Below are 17,774 nucleotides of genomic sequence, written 5' to 3'. Positions count from 1 at the left end.
AATCTGGCAGTTATAGAGTGCACAAAAGAACAAATTTACAAACGAACTAATTTGTTCATGCACAAACTATTAGGAATAAATTTAAGCATTCTCAATCGTTTATCCTATCCTATATACATACATACATACATATATAGAATTTCCCATTCAAATATCTGACGTTTTGACATCTCAAAGATTTTGACAGCTCAAAAGCTTTGACTGCTAAAAGTTTCAGGTGACAACTGGTGAGTTTATTTGCAGATAGGTTTTGACTGTTAACGCTTAAACTAAAACTCGTGGATGAAAAAACTATTATGTTCATGAACGAACCGAAATGAACACTTGGACTGTAACATATACACATACGTATATACTCGTACATATACATATATATGTAAACTTACTTGTTTCCATTCCACTTTATCAATCACTTCCGCTCCAGGAGCACTGCTTTCAGTGATAGGTGGTCTCAATAGGGAAACGTACTGCAATGGAAAAAAGAAAACGTAAAGTCTAATATTTTAAAGTAATGTAAGGAATATTATTTTTATTTTTTAAATATATGTATGAATATCCGGTCTCTGTGACGGGCCGGAATGTGAAATGCCAGAAAACGCAAATATCGGAAGGCAAAGATCGAAAATCGAAAGATTTTAAGTCAAAAGATAAAAAAAGGGTGCATGGTAAACGGTACATACTCACTTAATTTGCGTGAGCAGGATACAACAGGAACAAGAGGAACAGGCTTTTCCTCCGGTATTCTGCGCGCGCACATTAATACGGGAGGAAAAGCCTGTTCCTCTTGTTCCTGTTGTATCCTGCTCGCTCAAATTAAGTGAGTATGTACAATTTACCATGCACCCTTTTTTTTTGATCTTTCGACTTAAGATCTTTCGATTTTCAATCTTTGCCTTCCGATATTTGCGTTTTCCGGCATTTCACATTCCGACCCTTGAGGTAGACCCATGAATATCATGTATGGTATATAAAAATGGCTTATTTACATACATTTATATAAAAAAAATAATAAAAAAATCATCACGTTGGTGAGCTAATAAAAAGTAAAAAATGTGACAATATACATATTTGATATATTAATAAATAATAAATTCCATTAGGTACAAATGCTGCACATGTGTACGCACTATAAATATGTATGTTGCGGAAATTATTCGGTGTAAAAAAATTGCCTTTCCAGTTATCAACATTAGTTTTAGCATTTTCCGAAAATAGGTTTTTAATACATTAACACTCTCCCTTAAAAAGCACCCCCGCGTAATTGATGGCCATTTGGAAATTACGCGTAAAGAAAAATACTACCCTGCTTCTGTGTTCGTTATTTATTCTGCCATCATTTTACCAGTGTTGTATTTATTCGACAAAAAAAAACCGGCTTAATTTCCGCTACGATACAAGTATTATATTTCTTCGATAAGATTGTGTTCGTACGAAATGCTATCGAGTGGTATAAAAATTGTGAAAAATTCAAAAATGAAATAAACGAAAAACATTATCCGTTAATATACAACTTTTAGTATTACTGCTTCCAAATAAATAGTATGTCCGATAGAGATATTGTGGATTTTCATTGTAGCATTGCTTCTTTCTTATTCTTAGGATGTGAACATCGTAAAACCCAACAAGTCACATATTATATTACATATTATATATGTACATACATGTAAGAGTCTATAACCTTTTAACCGCGTGGCTTACAAAGAGAAATTCAGTTTGTTAGGCTGACTTCAGTACCTTGATTACCTTTTTAGGTAACGTTTCGAACGTCATGAGCACACATGGGTATATATAAAAAGCCGGGTTTTTTCATAAAAAAGCTCACCATTAAGGAAATCGATACGACACTGAGAGGTGAGACGTATCGCGCTTTGATCTATTTTCAAAAAGTCCACAATGATGATTGTGTTATATGCGTAGGTTGGTGATCGATTTTTGGGTGTTTTTTTTTAACATCCCTCTTGCCCTTTGATAAGTCGTCCGGTCTGTATCCTTTGTATCTCACGATTTCAAAATTTCACTTTGAACTTAACGACGAATCGAGAAGAGGTCTCGTTCCCAATTCTTTATGTTGTCGAATATTTTAATAAAAATGAATCTGTATTTCAATTCAATTTCGAAATTTTTATTTAAAACATTACACATATCGCATAAATTACACATAAAAACATGAACGGTTGTTTCTTTTTGCGCTATGCAAATCAATTTAGATTTCAATTTAGTATCGTATTTGGTAATTTAGTATTACATCGCATGATAATTTCATCGCGCAAGAAATTTAGCATAGCGGGACACTTCATTGCACGGACATTTCATCGTGAGGATTACTCGCCGAAAGACTTAATTTTCAGTTATATTTCAGCAATATTTTCTTCTTTCAGTAATATGATCTTGTAATATGACGAATTCGCTCACAATTCCGGTTCTAGTAAAAACATTGTTTAAGGTTTATTGAAAAAAAAAGAAATCCTTAATTAAAATAAATTTCAACAAAAATACTCGAATATAATTTAAACCGAGATCAACATGTAATTAAATTTTAACTATTGCATTGTTCACGATTGCTATACGGTGAATATCTAAAATATTTAACATTAATATCTACATGGAATATTAAACTTTAATTTTTATGTTGAATGTACTTTGTGAAATGCAAATTAAATGTGAGAGGTTATAATTAATTATAGTACTCTACAGATTATTATAATTATTTTGATAAATATGTATCATACAATGATTTTTGTTGAAATAAAAGTAAGCACGTTGCATTAAACGTTAAAAATACATAAATGAATATATCTCAATGCAAAAGTTTATTTGAAATACGTGGTACGATATACGTGCGCTGTCGGGCAAATAATACTAAATTGATATTTTTATTCCGAATATTGAATTTCATCAATTTCCGGTCAAGTTTGTCATCTGTTGTTAGTACATTTTGTGTATGTGATGTTTTTGTATTAATATATACATTTGTTTATTTTAAAGAACATACATTTTTTTCAATTTAATAACAATGTATATAAAAAGTACGAATATTTACCTTGCCTCTATCAAGACTTCGGATGAGATCTAAATCAGTCGTGTCTGATATTCCTCCATGAACCACCAACACTTTGTTATTGACTACAGTTCCGAGTGGCAGCCAACGGTATACGCCTTCGATCAGTTTAAAAAGACGGTCTGCATTGTGCTAAAAAAAAAGCTCAGAATGTAATATTCATTTCGGTGAAAAAATGAAAAATAAAATGTATTTTTATCGCTCAAAAAAAAATTTGAATTTATAAAGAAATTATCTCGGCGGGCGATGAAACGACGTTAGGATATGGAAAAAATGATAAATTTCATTTTCGTCGCCTACACTGTGAATATTACAAGCATCGTATTTTGTGCTGAGAATATTCTTTATTCATATAAAGTTAAAATGATAATAATACGGGTATTCTAAAAAAAAAGAGCAAAAATCCTTCGATCATATTGTAATAAAAAGCACACGAGACCTACCGTTCGATCTCACTTAATTTGATTTTGATTTTTATCACCTTTTCGTTTTCCTCTTAAGTCAATGCATTACATTTGTGCTGTATACATACATATATAATTGTTTCGTTTGCTTTGTCATGAAGTACTTTTGAGAAAAGTTATGAATGTCAATAGTTTTCTATTGCTTTCTGGAAAGCTTAAAGCGGAACATAAGGCTGACATTGTATTTTGGTATTGAATAAAGTACTAACTATAATATAATATATAATTTCAACGTATAATATCTACAAATGTATATACATACATATAGTTTCAAAACTTGTAAAACTCTTGGGAAACAACCTTGACATTTCTGTCGGATAGAATGAATACTTGATCGTGTACATATGTATATAACCGACTCAAGTCAGATAAAGTCAATAATCTCAGATGGGAATTTTAAATATAAGATACTCATGGGTCAAGTAAAGCCTTCAGTTATAGATGTTTTATATACCCTTTTGTTTTTTGCCTGCATTTCAAATTTTTGAAAAAGTAAGTAATTAACAAACAAATTAGCCAAAAATAAACTAAGCTAATTCAGGCAAATATTTTTGATTCATCGAAATAAATACAATTGATTTTGATTTATGATCGTAATGACTTGGCATGTAACATATATTAACATATGTATATCCAATACTATAATAGTATTCAAATCACGAGTACAACTTTAGCATACGCAAAACATTAATTGATATCGACTAAATTATCATGGAGACTGCAGAAAGATTAATCGGTCGTTATAAACACAAATTCGTACAACCCACCAATTTTATTATCTCAGGATTCGTTCACAAATAGCGATCCAACCTTGACATTCAAATGAAATGTTTTTGTTGGCCTTTTTTGTGCTGATTTTAACCCCGTTAGATTTTAATCTAAAGAGGGTAATTGCGTGTTTATGTAATCTGCCCGATGTGGCCGACTAAAAGTTAATAAAAAATATACCCACGTTCGTTTGCACCCTTCCGCACGAACGACAAAAAAAAACAACGAAATGTAAAAATTTGCATTCGCAAATATTTCGTTGTAAAGTGCACAGTTTGCATAATTTATCAGTTGCCCTTGGTGAGTTTTGAAGTTGAAAGTTGAACCAAGATATTTCGCCTCACTTTTCGCTACTTTGTGGAGTATGGTTTAAATTAAAAATGTTTTGAAACATTTGCATAATTCACATCCCACCCTTGTGTAAATTTAATAATGCGTTTAATGAATGTATGAAAAATAATACCGCAATAATAACATAGCTTGTCGATAATAATTTTTGAATATATCTACAGATCCTGTCAAAATTTGAACGACATTGACACGTTCCAAGATATGTAAATACATATAGCGAACAATGGAAGAATAAAATCAAGATTTATATAGAATCTTATTCGAGCTGAGATAATAATTAGACTCGAAACTTCATTAGAGTAAGTGCAAGCAGTAATAAAATTACCGAGAAATTAGTGTACCGTATTCCAAACACTTATACCGCAAAGAATGTGTGTTACTTATTATCGATTTTGGAATTGATCGTAAGGTTTTGTTTTATATTATTTATAGTATATATATAACAGTGAAGGTAAGTAAGTATATGGGATTATGAGCTGGCAATTAAATGTCGTTTATTTATTGTAGCATCCAAAAGGGCAATCTAGACCTTCCGTCGGAGTGAGTGAGCTTTTCTCAAAAGCTCGCTGGGGGCACTTGATCGATGTTCACATTTTGGGAAATGGCTTTGGTCCCATCGGACAGACCCTTCTGGGCTCTAAATACGTAAATAGATATCAGATACGTGACCCATCCCATCGGTAAGTCACGTATCCAAAATTTCCACTCGACAGTTTTAAAAATTCGTTAAAAGCAAAAGGGAAATTTGCGTCGTTGTCTATGTGATAGATTGCTACTTTTTCAGCGGTCCGTAATTTTTAATTATTTTTTCTCTTTAAATTAGGGAAGCGGATTTCAAACAACAAAAGGACCCTGTGAAAGACTCTTTAACCAAAGGTCGGTCTGTTTAAAAGGGAAATGTCGCTGGGGCTTTGACGTTGCCTTAATTGGGGAGACCCTTTTTTCTGACTCGCAGAATGAAAATGACAGTTATGGATAACGCAAATGAAGAAACTTCCAATTGAAATTAAGAAGGCAAGCTCACAAAGGTTTGAAATTAAACCCGAGGATACGATCAGCTTTAAAAGAGACGTGATAGATGATATCGCAATAGTAATGTAATAAATATTTTACGTGTTATGCTTCTTCGTAAGGGACATAAATTTATTGTTGTTTGGGTGCTTTGTGATTATATTACACGAGATAATTTACATAATATAATACATTTTCAAATAATACGAGTATATTATGTTAATAGCTTCTTATCTTAGCGATGCATATTTAATTACAAAATAAATATACTTACTTTATATTTTTGTTGCACCTCCCTGATAAATCCGTATCTGTAAAAACATAAGAAAATCTTGCTTAGTATACAGCTTACAAAGAGCTTGAAGTTTTATGCGTAGAAGATTTAATTGAAAGCCTTCCAACTTTTGCACATTTGTAGGGTCTCAAAAATGATCCCGTATCACCTTTCTCGCATTCGTGCTTAAAGTCTAAAATTAAACGAGCCATTGTGCTCCTAATGAACGAAAGACAATTAAGTATAAATTTAATCTTTACGTAGAAATTGGAATTCGGATGGGATCCTGAAACGTTATTTTTATGCATATATAATTGGAAGCGAGGGTGGGAAGACCTTCGCGTCATAATTTCGCGCAAAAATTTTGTGGGCTGGGGAAAACGATTAAAACGTTAAATGATTAATTTAAATTAGTTGCAAAAGCCAAAGTTCGGCGGGAGAAACAGCACAAGGAAGAGAGGGAGAAATAATACAAAAACGGCCGAGTTGATCTTCAAAAGTCTTACGAAATATCTTTGAAATTCTTCAACATTAAATTGAACAACAAAATATTCTTAAATAACGCTATAAATAGCGTTTAATTTATGCTGTTATAATTTCACCACGTATTATGTAACTATTCTTATAATTCTATTTTATTTTAAAATGTTGGACTATTTTAAATAAAATAGTCCAACTAAAAGAGTCATCATCCAAGGTCGAATTTCCATAAATACATATAATATATTAAGGCCGTAGCCAGGGGGGTGGGGGGATTATTGGGGCACCATCCCTCCCTCCTAAATTAAGAAAATAATACATATTTAGTAAAAAAATAAACATAAAATGAAATTTACAATTATTTTATTTTAAAACAACGCTTCGCGTGATTTTTTTTTCAATAAATAGACACTTAAAGAAGTATGGAAACGCGAATTTATTTTTGATAATACGGAATATGATTTATTCGCAACGATTTGTATAAAACGGCAATAAAGCGCCATAGGAGAAAGTTTTTTTCGAAAACATAACATGGTTTTTTTCAAAAATTTGTACTTAATAAATATAATTAATTAATTTGTACTTAATAATGATTTACTGAATAAGGTTAATTTCAGAATCCCAGTTCGATACTCTAGACGCGTTGCACTCTTTTCACTTGATCCTTTCAATACTAATTCCCAAAAATATTTTTATCTGCAGCGCGTTTATCGTATGTTTAACGGAGAGCTGAATGAGGTTGATCTGTTTGGTATTTCCCTACATCAATTCAGGTCTAACATCAAGAGAATCTTGACCGATTGATTCATTTTTTCTCCTATTCTATTTTTCCAATATTTCCATTATTTTTATACTTTAGTTTAGTTATGTAATGTGCTATTTAATCATATTATAGCTTTCATTCTTTTCCTTTTCATTTGTTTATTTTGTATTTACCTTTTTCATTTGTTTTTTATATTTGTAAATTTCAATTTCTTCTTATATTCTATCTTATAACCTTTTCCAAATATTTTAATACTATAGTTTAATTATGCAATGTACTACATATTTTGTCATGCCTTTATTCTTTACTTTTTAATTTGTTTTCCTTATATTTATCTTTTTCATTTTTGTAAAAATCTATTATTGGACTCGGATGTTACATATATTATTTATTTACTTTTTGTTTTTTTTATACCTATCTCTGTACATCCTTTCTGTTGATTTTTCAATTAATAAAATAAAATAAAATAAAAATAATGTTTATATACAAAAGTCCTAATTTCCCTCAAAATCTAGGCTAAACGACAAAAACTTTTTGCTTTTTGAGGTTGAGGGGCGGGGGTGCCTGTGTTTTAGACCCTAAATACTGGCTACGGCCGTGACGTACATAGATAAAGTAAAAACAAAACAAATGGATAATACAGTTAATATAAAATTGTAAAGACAAAGATGAAGTAAAAATATAATATTGAAATTGGTAGAAAAGGGTTGGGGAAAGTTTATCCTGGGCCCACAGCCAGCATCAATCATCTGCGTGGAAAAGATCATAAAAACATCATAAATGCTGTGATAAAAATTGGATTTATGTATAAATTGATTACAGATCTTTTCTACTGTTCGTTCTAAAAAAAATTCAATTAGAACATTTTCTTACAAAGTTACGCTTAGTTCTCTTAATATACTCGTACTTGATAGTTATGATTTTGGCAACTTACTATAGAAACATTTCACCAGTGAAAGCTTTATGAAATATAAACGAAAATTACAATTCCGAAAGCGATCAAAGGATTTGAGCATTAGATAGAATACATAAATCGCGAAGGGAGACTGTGTTTAAGCCGACATTGCATTATAAATCACTAGGTGGGGTCAAACTAATTTCAGCTCGTCCATCTTACGGTCGGATTAAACGGAAGCGGAAAGGTCAGTGCACGTTGCTGACATTTGAAATTGGGGACGATAGTGCATTAAAATGCAGCCGATCTGTGCACGTTCGCCCATCCGGTGCATTGTATAATATTCGTGTGTTTGTATTGTGTAGATGAAAGCGTCAACCTGTGAAATTAACGATCTAATTTATGCAAATTCCTACTCTCTCTAGCACGAAATTCGTTTCGGTAATAGTGTGAATCTGTTTCTGTGACGCTCGTGTTAAAATGCATTTATGTATGCATGAAATTGCAATTATTATCATCATTATTATATTACTATCATCAGGATGCATAGACGGTCATCTACATATTATGTGAATTTTAATGACAGTATTTCATGTGCTAATAAATCGGCCTGACTGCTCGTTGAAAATCAACGTGAGGTTTTGTAAAAATAATTGATGTATGAAATGGTATTTGTTTTGTCTTTGTCTTTGATATTAAAATTATAAGTATTTAAATAGTACGAGTATATATGTATATATATATATATATATATATATATATATATATATATATATATATATATATATATATATATATATATATATATATATGTATATGTATGTTTTTTATTTCTTTTATTAATAAATTTTATATTCACTATGGTGCTATTACGGGTTTTGTTCCAAATGCAACACCTATGGCCAAATTTTTACATATGAGCCGTTATATTTGAAAGTGGCATAAGTCTAATTTTTTTATTCCGAGAAATATCCGCAAAATAATAAATATTATGGTTTTTTTTTAAATATTTAAAAATACTGGTGGCCTACAATACGTTTATTTTGCCTTTCCGAGATTCTGGACATATCGAATTAAAATAAGTGATAACAATTTGTGAATTTAGCCAAACAGAAATATTGTTTTTGGAATTGAAAATTGGACTTCCACCACTTATTTATCAAATATAACGGCTCGTATTTACTTCATATAAATTTGTAACATGATTATTATAAATTTTAAATTATATTCGAATAGTTGTGACAAATGAGGATAGGTTGCCAATTTGTGAGGAAGTTTTAATAATTAAATCAGTTAAATTGGATAAAATTCTTATAGGACGCGATCGATCTGGAGTCGTATTCATATATCCAAGGTCCGGCCAGCAACACCGGGCCAGAGATTGGAACCATGACCCCTCAGTTGATAGCATTATAAATTAACCACTGAACTAAATGCAATGAAACGTTAATGTTTGAATCAAAGCTTGAAATTGAAATTAATAATTATTATTCATTTCTGATGAGATACGCTTAAATGTGCTCAGGAAATGTGAATGTGAAAAATGGTATGCAGGACGAAATGACAAACGAAACGAAAAATGAAACGACAGAAGGAATGTGACGGAAACACATTTGAGCTTTGAAGTAAATATTAAAAATTCTTTGAATTGTTAGCGTTTTTCATACATGTTTTATATCTATGTTAAATTTATTTTACTTCATACATATTTGATATTGTCTCCCTTTATCATTCAAATTAAACATAATAGTACAATAAAACATTTAAGCACGTCGTTTATTGGCGGAAATGTATAGAATGTGACAATAATGTATTGTATAGGAAGTTGAGTACTATAATTAGTGTGCATATTAATTATGAATGATCCATCGATTTGAAATACAACTTATACTATTACGGTTTGATGCTTTCGAATGAATGAATAATGAATTTCTCATTACCAGGCACGGAATAGAAGTTCAAATTTCCCAAATCTAATTCTAATATAACACGTCAGAAACTCGATTCCACAGAGCGTGTTCAATGTTCATATGCACCTATATATATAATATACGTAGTACAATAAAATATCTAAAATAAATTTAGCTTAAAATCATGATTTGGCCCTTTTTTATTTTATTTATATACTTTTACATTTACACTAGTCTTTACAGATCGCTCCAAAGCTACGAGTGTACTAATACAGATACAATACAATCAGAATACAATAAATACGAGCATTTATAAAATGCATAAAATTCCGTTTGTTACAGACATTACTAACAAACTAACCAGTAGACTCTATGACAGAATCACTAATAACCATACTAACACACCTGTGAAGAGTCTCGGTGATTACAACAAAATGTCTATACCCTTCAGGTATAAACACAGATTACCTAAACACAATCTGCTTTAGGTCATCGACTTTAGAGAGTCTTTAATTAATATTATGTATTAGATTTATTATGAGCATTTATAACAATTGTAAATAGGTTTTTGAGCTCTTTTTCCTATTATGCTGTACATTAACATTAGAATAATATAATACTATGATTACTAACCAAATTAAATTAAATTGTAAAATAGAAAATGATCAGTAGATCAGTAGCTATTAAAATAGATATAAGATGTATTGTGAACATAATTTCGTAATAATAAAAAGCATTTAAAAATCAATAAAATGCGAATTCATACAAATATTTTCCACATTGACATGCATGGAGAAATTTTTTTAGCATTTTATTATACAAATTGGCGAACCTCAAGACGCTGAATAACTTGAGATTTGCAAGAGAGATTAGAAAGAAAATGCCAATTTACAGGCACCGTTTCAATGAAAATCAGAAAAATTGGCAAACTCTGAAAGTAAACCATTGACCTGGAGTCACGAACCAAGGTCTGGCTAAAAGGTATTAGTGGGAACCGAATCTTGAAATCGAGCAATTATTTGATTTATATATATATATATGTATATATATATATATATATATACGCTGCTGGCAAGATCTGGATGGCTATTAAATCCAGATCGACCGTCTCCTGTTCGATTTTTCCATTTTATCTAGCGTAATTCTAACTACGGATCAAATAAAATCGATATCCTCTCCTCTGTTTTTCACAAGTGTAGATTGTAGATTATAAATTTTGACAATTTTACATCGTAGAACGTATTTAGCACAAAGTCTGATCATATATGTCGTTTTGGGGCAACCTGTTATGGCACCTATGGTAAAAATGAAATATATCTAAAATAAAATAATAAAAGAGGTGTCATTGTCAGCAATTCTCTATATTTCTTTCGTTCAATGGGTAGTCCGAGTGATCGGTTGCCAAGTTGAATCGAATTGGTGACACCACTGGAATCGCGACAATTTCACCACAAGGAATATAATGAAATTACAGTGGGACATTAGGGCAGATTTATATCTGGGCGAGTCTCTGCTTTACGGTCGCATATAGTGGGTCAAAGTCGTTAGCCCATAACGGTCGCCGTTAATGTCATCTTCAAAATGGCACTTTTAAAGCCGCCAGATAAAAATTATTATGCGAAATGACGTGAAGTACACACATACGCGAGGTAAGCAAATTTTAACAAGCGGAGAAAATTTAAAGGTCAAAGGTTAATATTTTTTTGTAATTTTCCGTTTTTAATTTTTGGCCAAGTTTGACTTTTTGTTACAGGGTCGTTTCGTGACAGTTTACGACTTTTCCATAGTCCGAAGCGATCCTCGACTGTGCGTTTTACTCTCGCCCAACAATGGGTCAAACCCTCTACTAATCCAATTATTTTTGCAAATTTTCATCAGGTCCTTTTCGTCAGCACCCAGCTGCGGGATTCATTTATGACATTCACTGAAACATGTAATTAAATTTTGACTTACATATAACAGTAATTGAACGTGGTGAAATTTCGCTAAATAATTATATATAGAAACGAATTACCGTATATTTGTAATTTTATATACATATTTAAATCATCCATTTTATATATTATTTGCAATGCAATGGTTTATAATTAATATACCTACCAAGTTAATCAATATTGGCAATCATCGGATCAAACGATATACTTTATAAAATACGGCTTTCAAAAATAGTCCGATCAATCAAAATTGCTATATGCAACTCATCGTTTTTCAATTAGGAGGAAAACGAATTTTGTGTTTTTTTTTGTTTGTATAAATATTGCGTATTTAAAATCGATTTAAGGTTCGTTTATACTAGTACAGCCCAAGCCGGAAACTGCATGTAAACAGCACTACGAAAAATATTTTTTAGTATGTTCTATAATATATGGATACATACGTGGCGTATCCAAAGCGGCAGTAACCGACACGATCCAGTCATACTATACTGCAGTACATGTCACCGAATCGTATCAAACAGAAACGGTATTCTTTAGAAATATTCACGCATGATGTGACATCGTTAGTGGCGAGTGCACCCTAACAAATGAAAGTATTGCCATTTGCTTATAAATATTTTTGGAAACGTCACATTGTGACAATATTGACTCGACACAAGCTATTTGTACTATACAGTAGTATATTCACCGAATCGTATCAAGCGAACCGATTTTATTAGGAAATATCACGTATGACGTGACACCCGTACTAGCGAAAATGTTGCCAAGAGCATATGTTTTTTTTTAAACGCCATATTGTGACAATATTGAGTCGACGTTACGACGAAAGCAATATTACTCTATATTGTCGCGCTCCATAATGTATATATATGTAAGCCGATTTTGTCTTGAACTCATTCGAAAAAAACTTGAACGTGCCGAAAACGTGCGGTGCTGTATAGTATGAATAGAAGTTGTCTTTTCCGTGCTGTGTTGTACCGAGGTGTTGACGCGCAGTGCTGGATAATATAAATGCGCCTTAAAATGTAGTAGAAGTTTGCTTATAAATATTTCTGGAAAAGTCATAGTGTGTCAATATCGACTTGACAATAAGACGCAAAAAATATTGTGCCATATCGTCGCGCTTTGTAATGTATGTATACATATGTAAGCTGATTTTGCCTTGAACTCGTACAAAACAAGTATGAACGTGCTGAAAATGTGCTTTTAAATAAATAAATAAAATGGGTGGTGCCGTAAAGTTAGGGTTTCCATATGTCCCGTATATACGGGACATGTCCCGTATATCACTACTCGGTCCCGTATTACAATTTGTCCCGTATTTGTCCCGTTTTATCCCTAAACTGAGAGAATCGGCGCGGCAAGGATCTGTACCACCAAAAGCCCTTAAAGATTTTTTTGATGATCCAATGAGTGAAGCTTATTTTTGCTTCTTGCATTCACAGCTCAATACATTTGAATCTCAAATTAAAAAAATAGAAAAATCAAACATCACAGTCCTGGAAGTAAAGTCTTTATTGGAAGAGACAAAACGACATATGATCGAGAGAAAAAAATCCAATTTTATTGGAATGACGACAAAAAAAAAATCTTGAATCTCTTAAACCTTGATTCTGGAAACAGTGCCAAAGTGGAAACTTTCGAAAAATAGACTGTCGATTTCTTTAACACTGCTGTGGAATACATTGATAAGTGGTCCCAATAATTCAAAAAATTTAATGCTTTCGATTGGATGACTCTCAAGCAAGTTCCTGAATGGGGGGGAAATGAACGAACCGTTGAATATTTGCAAGTAAGGAACATCGATGTTGGAAACAATGAGCTTCTTTTCAACCAGTTCGTATATTTAAAAGATTATTTAAATAAAAATAATACAACAACAACGCTGAAATTGAGTATGAAAGATAAATGGCTGAAGTTTTTTAGAGATTCCAAGCATATTGAACAGAAGTCATGTTTAATAAAACTATGTGAGTATATATTTGCCATTCCAAACATTTGAGGCAATTTTGGTTTGCCAGTATAATTTTAAAATGACTTGCGCCCAACTTTATCATCATGTAAAAGAGGAAAACGATTTAATTAAAAAAGTTAAATTATCGTTAAAATACGATTGTGCTAAAAAAGACTATTTTTTTAAAATAAACTATTACCTACCTACTTTTCCATGTTTTATTTATGTAGCACTTAAATGTCCCGTATCAATGCTTGACAATTATGGCAACCCTACGTATAGTAGTATGAATAGAAGTAGTCTTTTCTGTGCCGAGCTCTTGACGTGGACTGCTAGGTAATATGAGCGGACTTTAATACGTGAATTGAAGTTTAAGCTAAAATTTACAACCAGTGCTCTGATAGAATGTAAAACGAGGAACATAATAGCGTAAATACATTATTCAATTCAACAAAATTGTGTATCTAGTAGAACCTATGCGTTCTAAGGTCGTGATACATTTGAATGCCTTTCAAACCAATGCATTTCATTTTGGAATTACATATGTACATATGTAGATAATTAACTATGATGTCAACAACAACTGTGTTTAACTTCATACTCAAATATGCATAGATATATGTATGTACATATATATTTACTACTTCTATTGGTTTCCTAAAGAAGTCCCAAAAGTATAAAATGACCTTTGATTAATTCCGATTTGATGTTTGATGTTATGCAGATTCATTAACGACTTTTAAAAAAACTTCGGCGGTTTGTAAGTAAAAATAAAATTCACAGTGACTCGAGAGCTTTCATCGTAAAATAGAGCTTTCGGGATCTTCTTCAGGGAAGTGGGCGTTCCGCGGACAAGCTCTTCGACCATGATTGATGATGAGGAATGTTGTGTTGTCAAAAGGATTCTGTGTTTGTGAAAATCCCCTTGAGAAGCTCCGACAATGTTAAGCGCCATTATTGTTCGTACAATAAATCCGAAAACAAATAGGGCAGCTGAAAGCGCCCCGGTTCATTAGGCACCGAAAATATAATCCAAGCATTATGGAGAACGGATGAAATGTTTTTTAACAATTAAATCTCGCCAATCCGCAGAATTAGATCGTATATTTAAAATATATAATAAAAAAATACAATTTTTTGGCTGGAAATTAATCGTGGAATTTTCCGGATTATCAAGTCGCAGATTTCAGTTGAGCTTTTATACATAATTTTCTATTAACCATTTTATAAAATTGAGCCATCGATTAAACGTTCCTAAACGTTTTCACCGTAAGAGAATCACAGTGTGGATTACGAAAGATAATAAATGTTTCGCTGATGATACGTGTGAATTTCACGTAATTTTCGCACGATGTTTTTCGTATGCGGAAAATGTTTATTGCGAACATACCTGAGCGGAAAATTTTCGTAACTAAACTGTCTCAAAGTGATTTATATAAGTTTTTTTTTCGTTTAAGCTATTTTTCATAAATAAAATAGATATTTTATACCCGACGTTAATATATTGGTTGGGACGAGTCACTTGTGAAATTGTTGCGATAAGCGAAACGTACCATTGGCAATACGAATTATTGATAATTCATCCTTCAACATAGTCCAGATCTAGTCAGTTCTGTTTAACATTAATTATCCCGTCCAATTGAGGAATAGTACAAACATTTCAATTGCTATAATTACATTACAAAAACACTAGTATTGCAGCTACTACATATATAAGTTATTTTCAATCGAAAAAATATTCAACAGTCGCATTTGAAGTGAAAAGCATGTTTTCCATGCGACTTTTTCACACGATTTTTCCAGATCACGGTGAATGAACACCCTTTTTCACCGATGAATGCACGACTTAACCCTTTGATAGCAATTCAATAAAATAACAACGCACACTACGCCTTTGTCAAGTTTTTCAAGTTGAGTTGAGTTGAAAATATTTTAGTTTTAAATTCAGCGTCGAGTTAAACTTTTGAGTCTTTAGAATAGCATATTTTCGTTTAATTTCGTACAAAAGTGATTGAAAAAGCTCGAAGTGAGTAAAAAAATCCCTGAAAATATATTGTTTCTATGGACATACAAGCAAAGCTATCAAATAAAAATTTTCGGATATTTATCGAAAAAATGAATAATATCCTACAGGCATGCAAACAAAATTTAATACTGAAATATAATATTTATTTGTTCAGAATAAAATATAAAACGAAAAAGAAAACGTTTTGTATTTTAATATCCATCTCATATAAATAAGGAAAAAATAGTTATTTATTCTACTATAAATAGTGTGTTCTTAATAGAAAATTCTGAATGAAACTTTATTTTCATTTGAACACGTACCAGTTGATTAGAAAGATTAGAAATCAAAGGTTGAAGTATTTTTTCTCTAGAATTTTATCAAACATTCAATCGTGTATGTAAATTATAATATAATATACTATATCAATAAGATAAAATTATTTTTATGTAATATAAAATTTTACTAATATACATATTATTAAGTACTCGACACTGTTATTTATTGAATGTGAGATTTATGAATATTTATGACTTGTATGTGTATATATGTATGTACAAAAATACGTAGATAATCATCAACAAAAATCAAAATTCATTTTCTATATTCGCGTTTCCCTGTGCCTGGTTCCATGGCAAATTCCATGAACTCATGACAATAGAACACACAACTATAGAAGGAACGACAACTGAACACACGACTGTTGAACACAGCGACAAGTTCACACAGCGACATGTGAAATTATAGCCTACTGAATGCAATCGGCAAAAAGTATGACGCAGCATATAATTCAAATAAAATAAATGATAAAATACTCTCAGTGTTTGGTCACCGTGTGATTTTATTTATTTGTACTTGGGAAAGGCGGTATGAACCCAACTATATTTTCCCATAATGCCATGCTTAAATTTTCCCTTAATTACATGTATGGCATTAAACTTGTACATATATAAATTTATAGATTATAAATGTAAAATTATATTCAAATAGTGGTGAAAAATAGTAGGTAGTTAGGTGCTAATTTGGTTAAGAACCATTTCAAGGATGAAATCAGATAAAAAAAATTAGCCAACAGTTTGGCTTAATGGTAGCGTATATATTTAGCACCACTGAGGTCAAAGGTTCGAGTCCTCGCCAAATCTGCTGGTTAGATTTGGGGGTTTTGTGACTCCAAATCGATCGTTTCTCTATCAGAGTTTGCCAATTTTATCTGATCATTGCTGAAACAGTTCCTGAAAATTGGTATTAGATATATTCCTGCTGTCACAAAAAATCTGCCTGTGTATAAATTGTAATAATAATGCACAGTAATCTGAAATCTATAGATATCTCTATAGACATCTCTATAATTTCGTATTTATTATATTTATAAAAATTGTACACAAAAAAATCTAAAAATAATCCATAGATGTCTCTATGATTATTATTTCTGATTAATTGTTATATGCTATATATTCTGATTGTATATGTATTACTGAATTTCTGATTTCTGATTGTTTATGTATTCTGTATTTCGTTAACGTAAATCCGTCGGCAAACTCTGACAGGAAATGATCGACTTGGAGTCACAAATATTCAAGTATGACCAACAGCACTACAGACAATATTCGGAATAAATTATTTTTAAACGAGGTCAACCCATGAGATCAAACCCGGCAACCTTTCGGTGGCTAGAATTAACGCAACCATCAAGTTATGCTGCTGACTCACTGATTCGTTGTGGAAATGGTCTGTCGTCTCTACTTACCCCTCACCGCCACTACTCACTCGCTTGCTCACTCTCTCTCGCTCTCAAGAAACAATTTAGAAGTTTTACTTCTATCATGTATGTCCTAACATGTGCTAGTTTTGACATACTATCCACAGGATTAGAGTTTATATTTTTTTTTACCTTGGTATATAAA

At 31.6% G+C, this 17,774-nt stretch overlaps 1 protein-coding gene across 1 annotated transcript in view; it reads right to left on the bottom strand.

Moving 5' to 3' along the window:
- The window catches only part of rdgC (retinal degeneration C), a 104,777-nt gene that overhangs the window by 40,179 nt on the left and 46,824 nt on the right, over nucleotides 1–17,774 (bottom strand). The window contains exons 7-9 of the mRNA XM_077436659.1: nucleotides 5,927–5,963; nucleotides 3,041–3,190; nucleotides 387–467 (exon numbers count right to left, since the gene is read on the bottom strand). Coding sequence (XP_077292785.1) covers nucleotides 387–467; nucleotides 3,041–3,190; nucleotides 5,927–5,963 — 268 coding nt within the window. The remainder of the gene's footprint in view (nucleotides 1–386; nucleotides 468–3,040; nucleotides 3,191–5,926; nucleotides 5,964–17,774) is intronic.

This window comes from Arctopsyche grandis, chromosome 8 (assembly GCF_051622035.1).
Source record: "Arctopsyche grandis isolate Sample6627 chromosome 8, ASM5162203v2, whole genome shotgun sequence".
Lineage (NCBI taxonomy): Eukaryota > Metazoa > Arthropoda > Insecta > Trichoptera > Hydropsychidae > Arctopsyche > Arctopsyche grandis.
The sequence above is the reverse complement of the archived record's forward strand: the minus strand, read 5'-3'. Positions and strand labels throughout refer to the sequence as shown.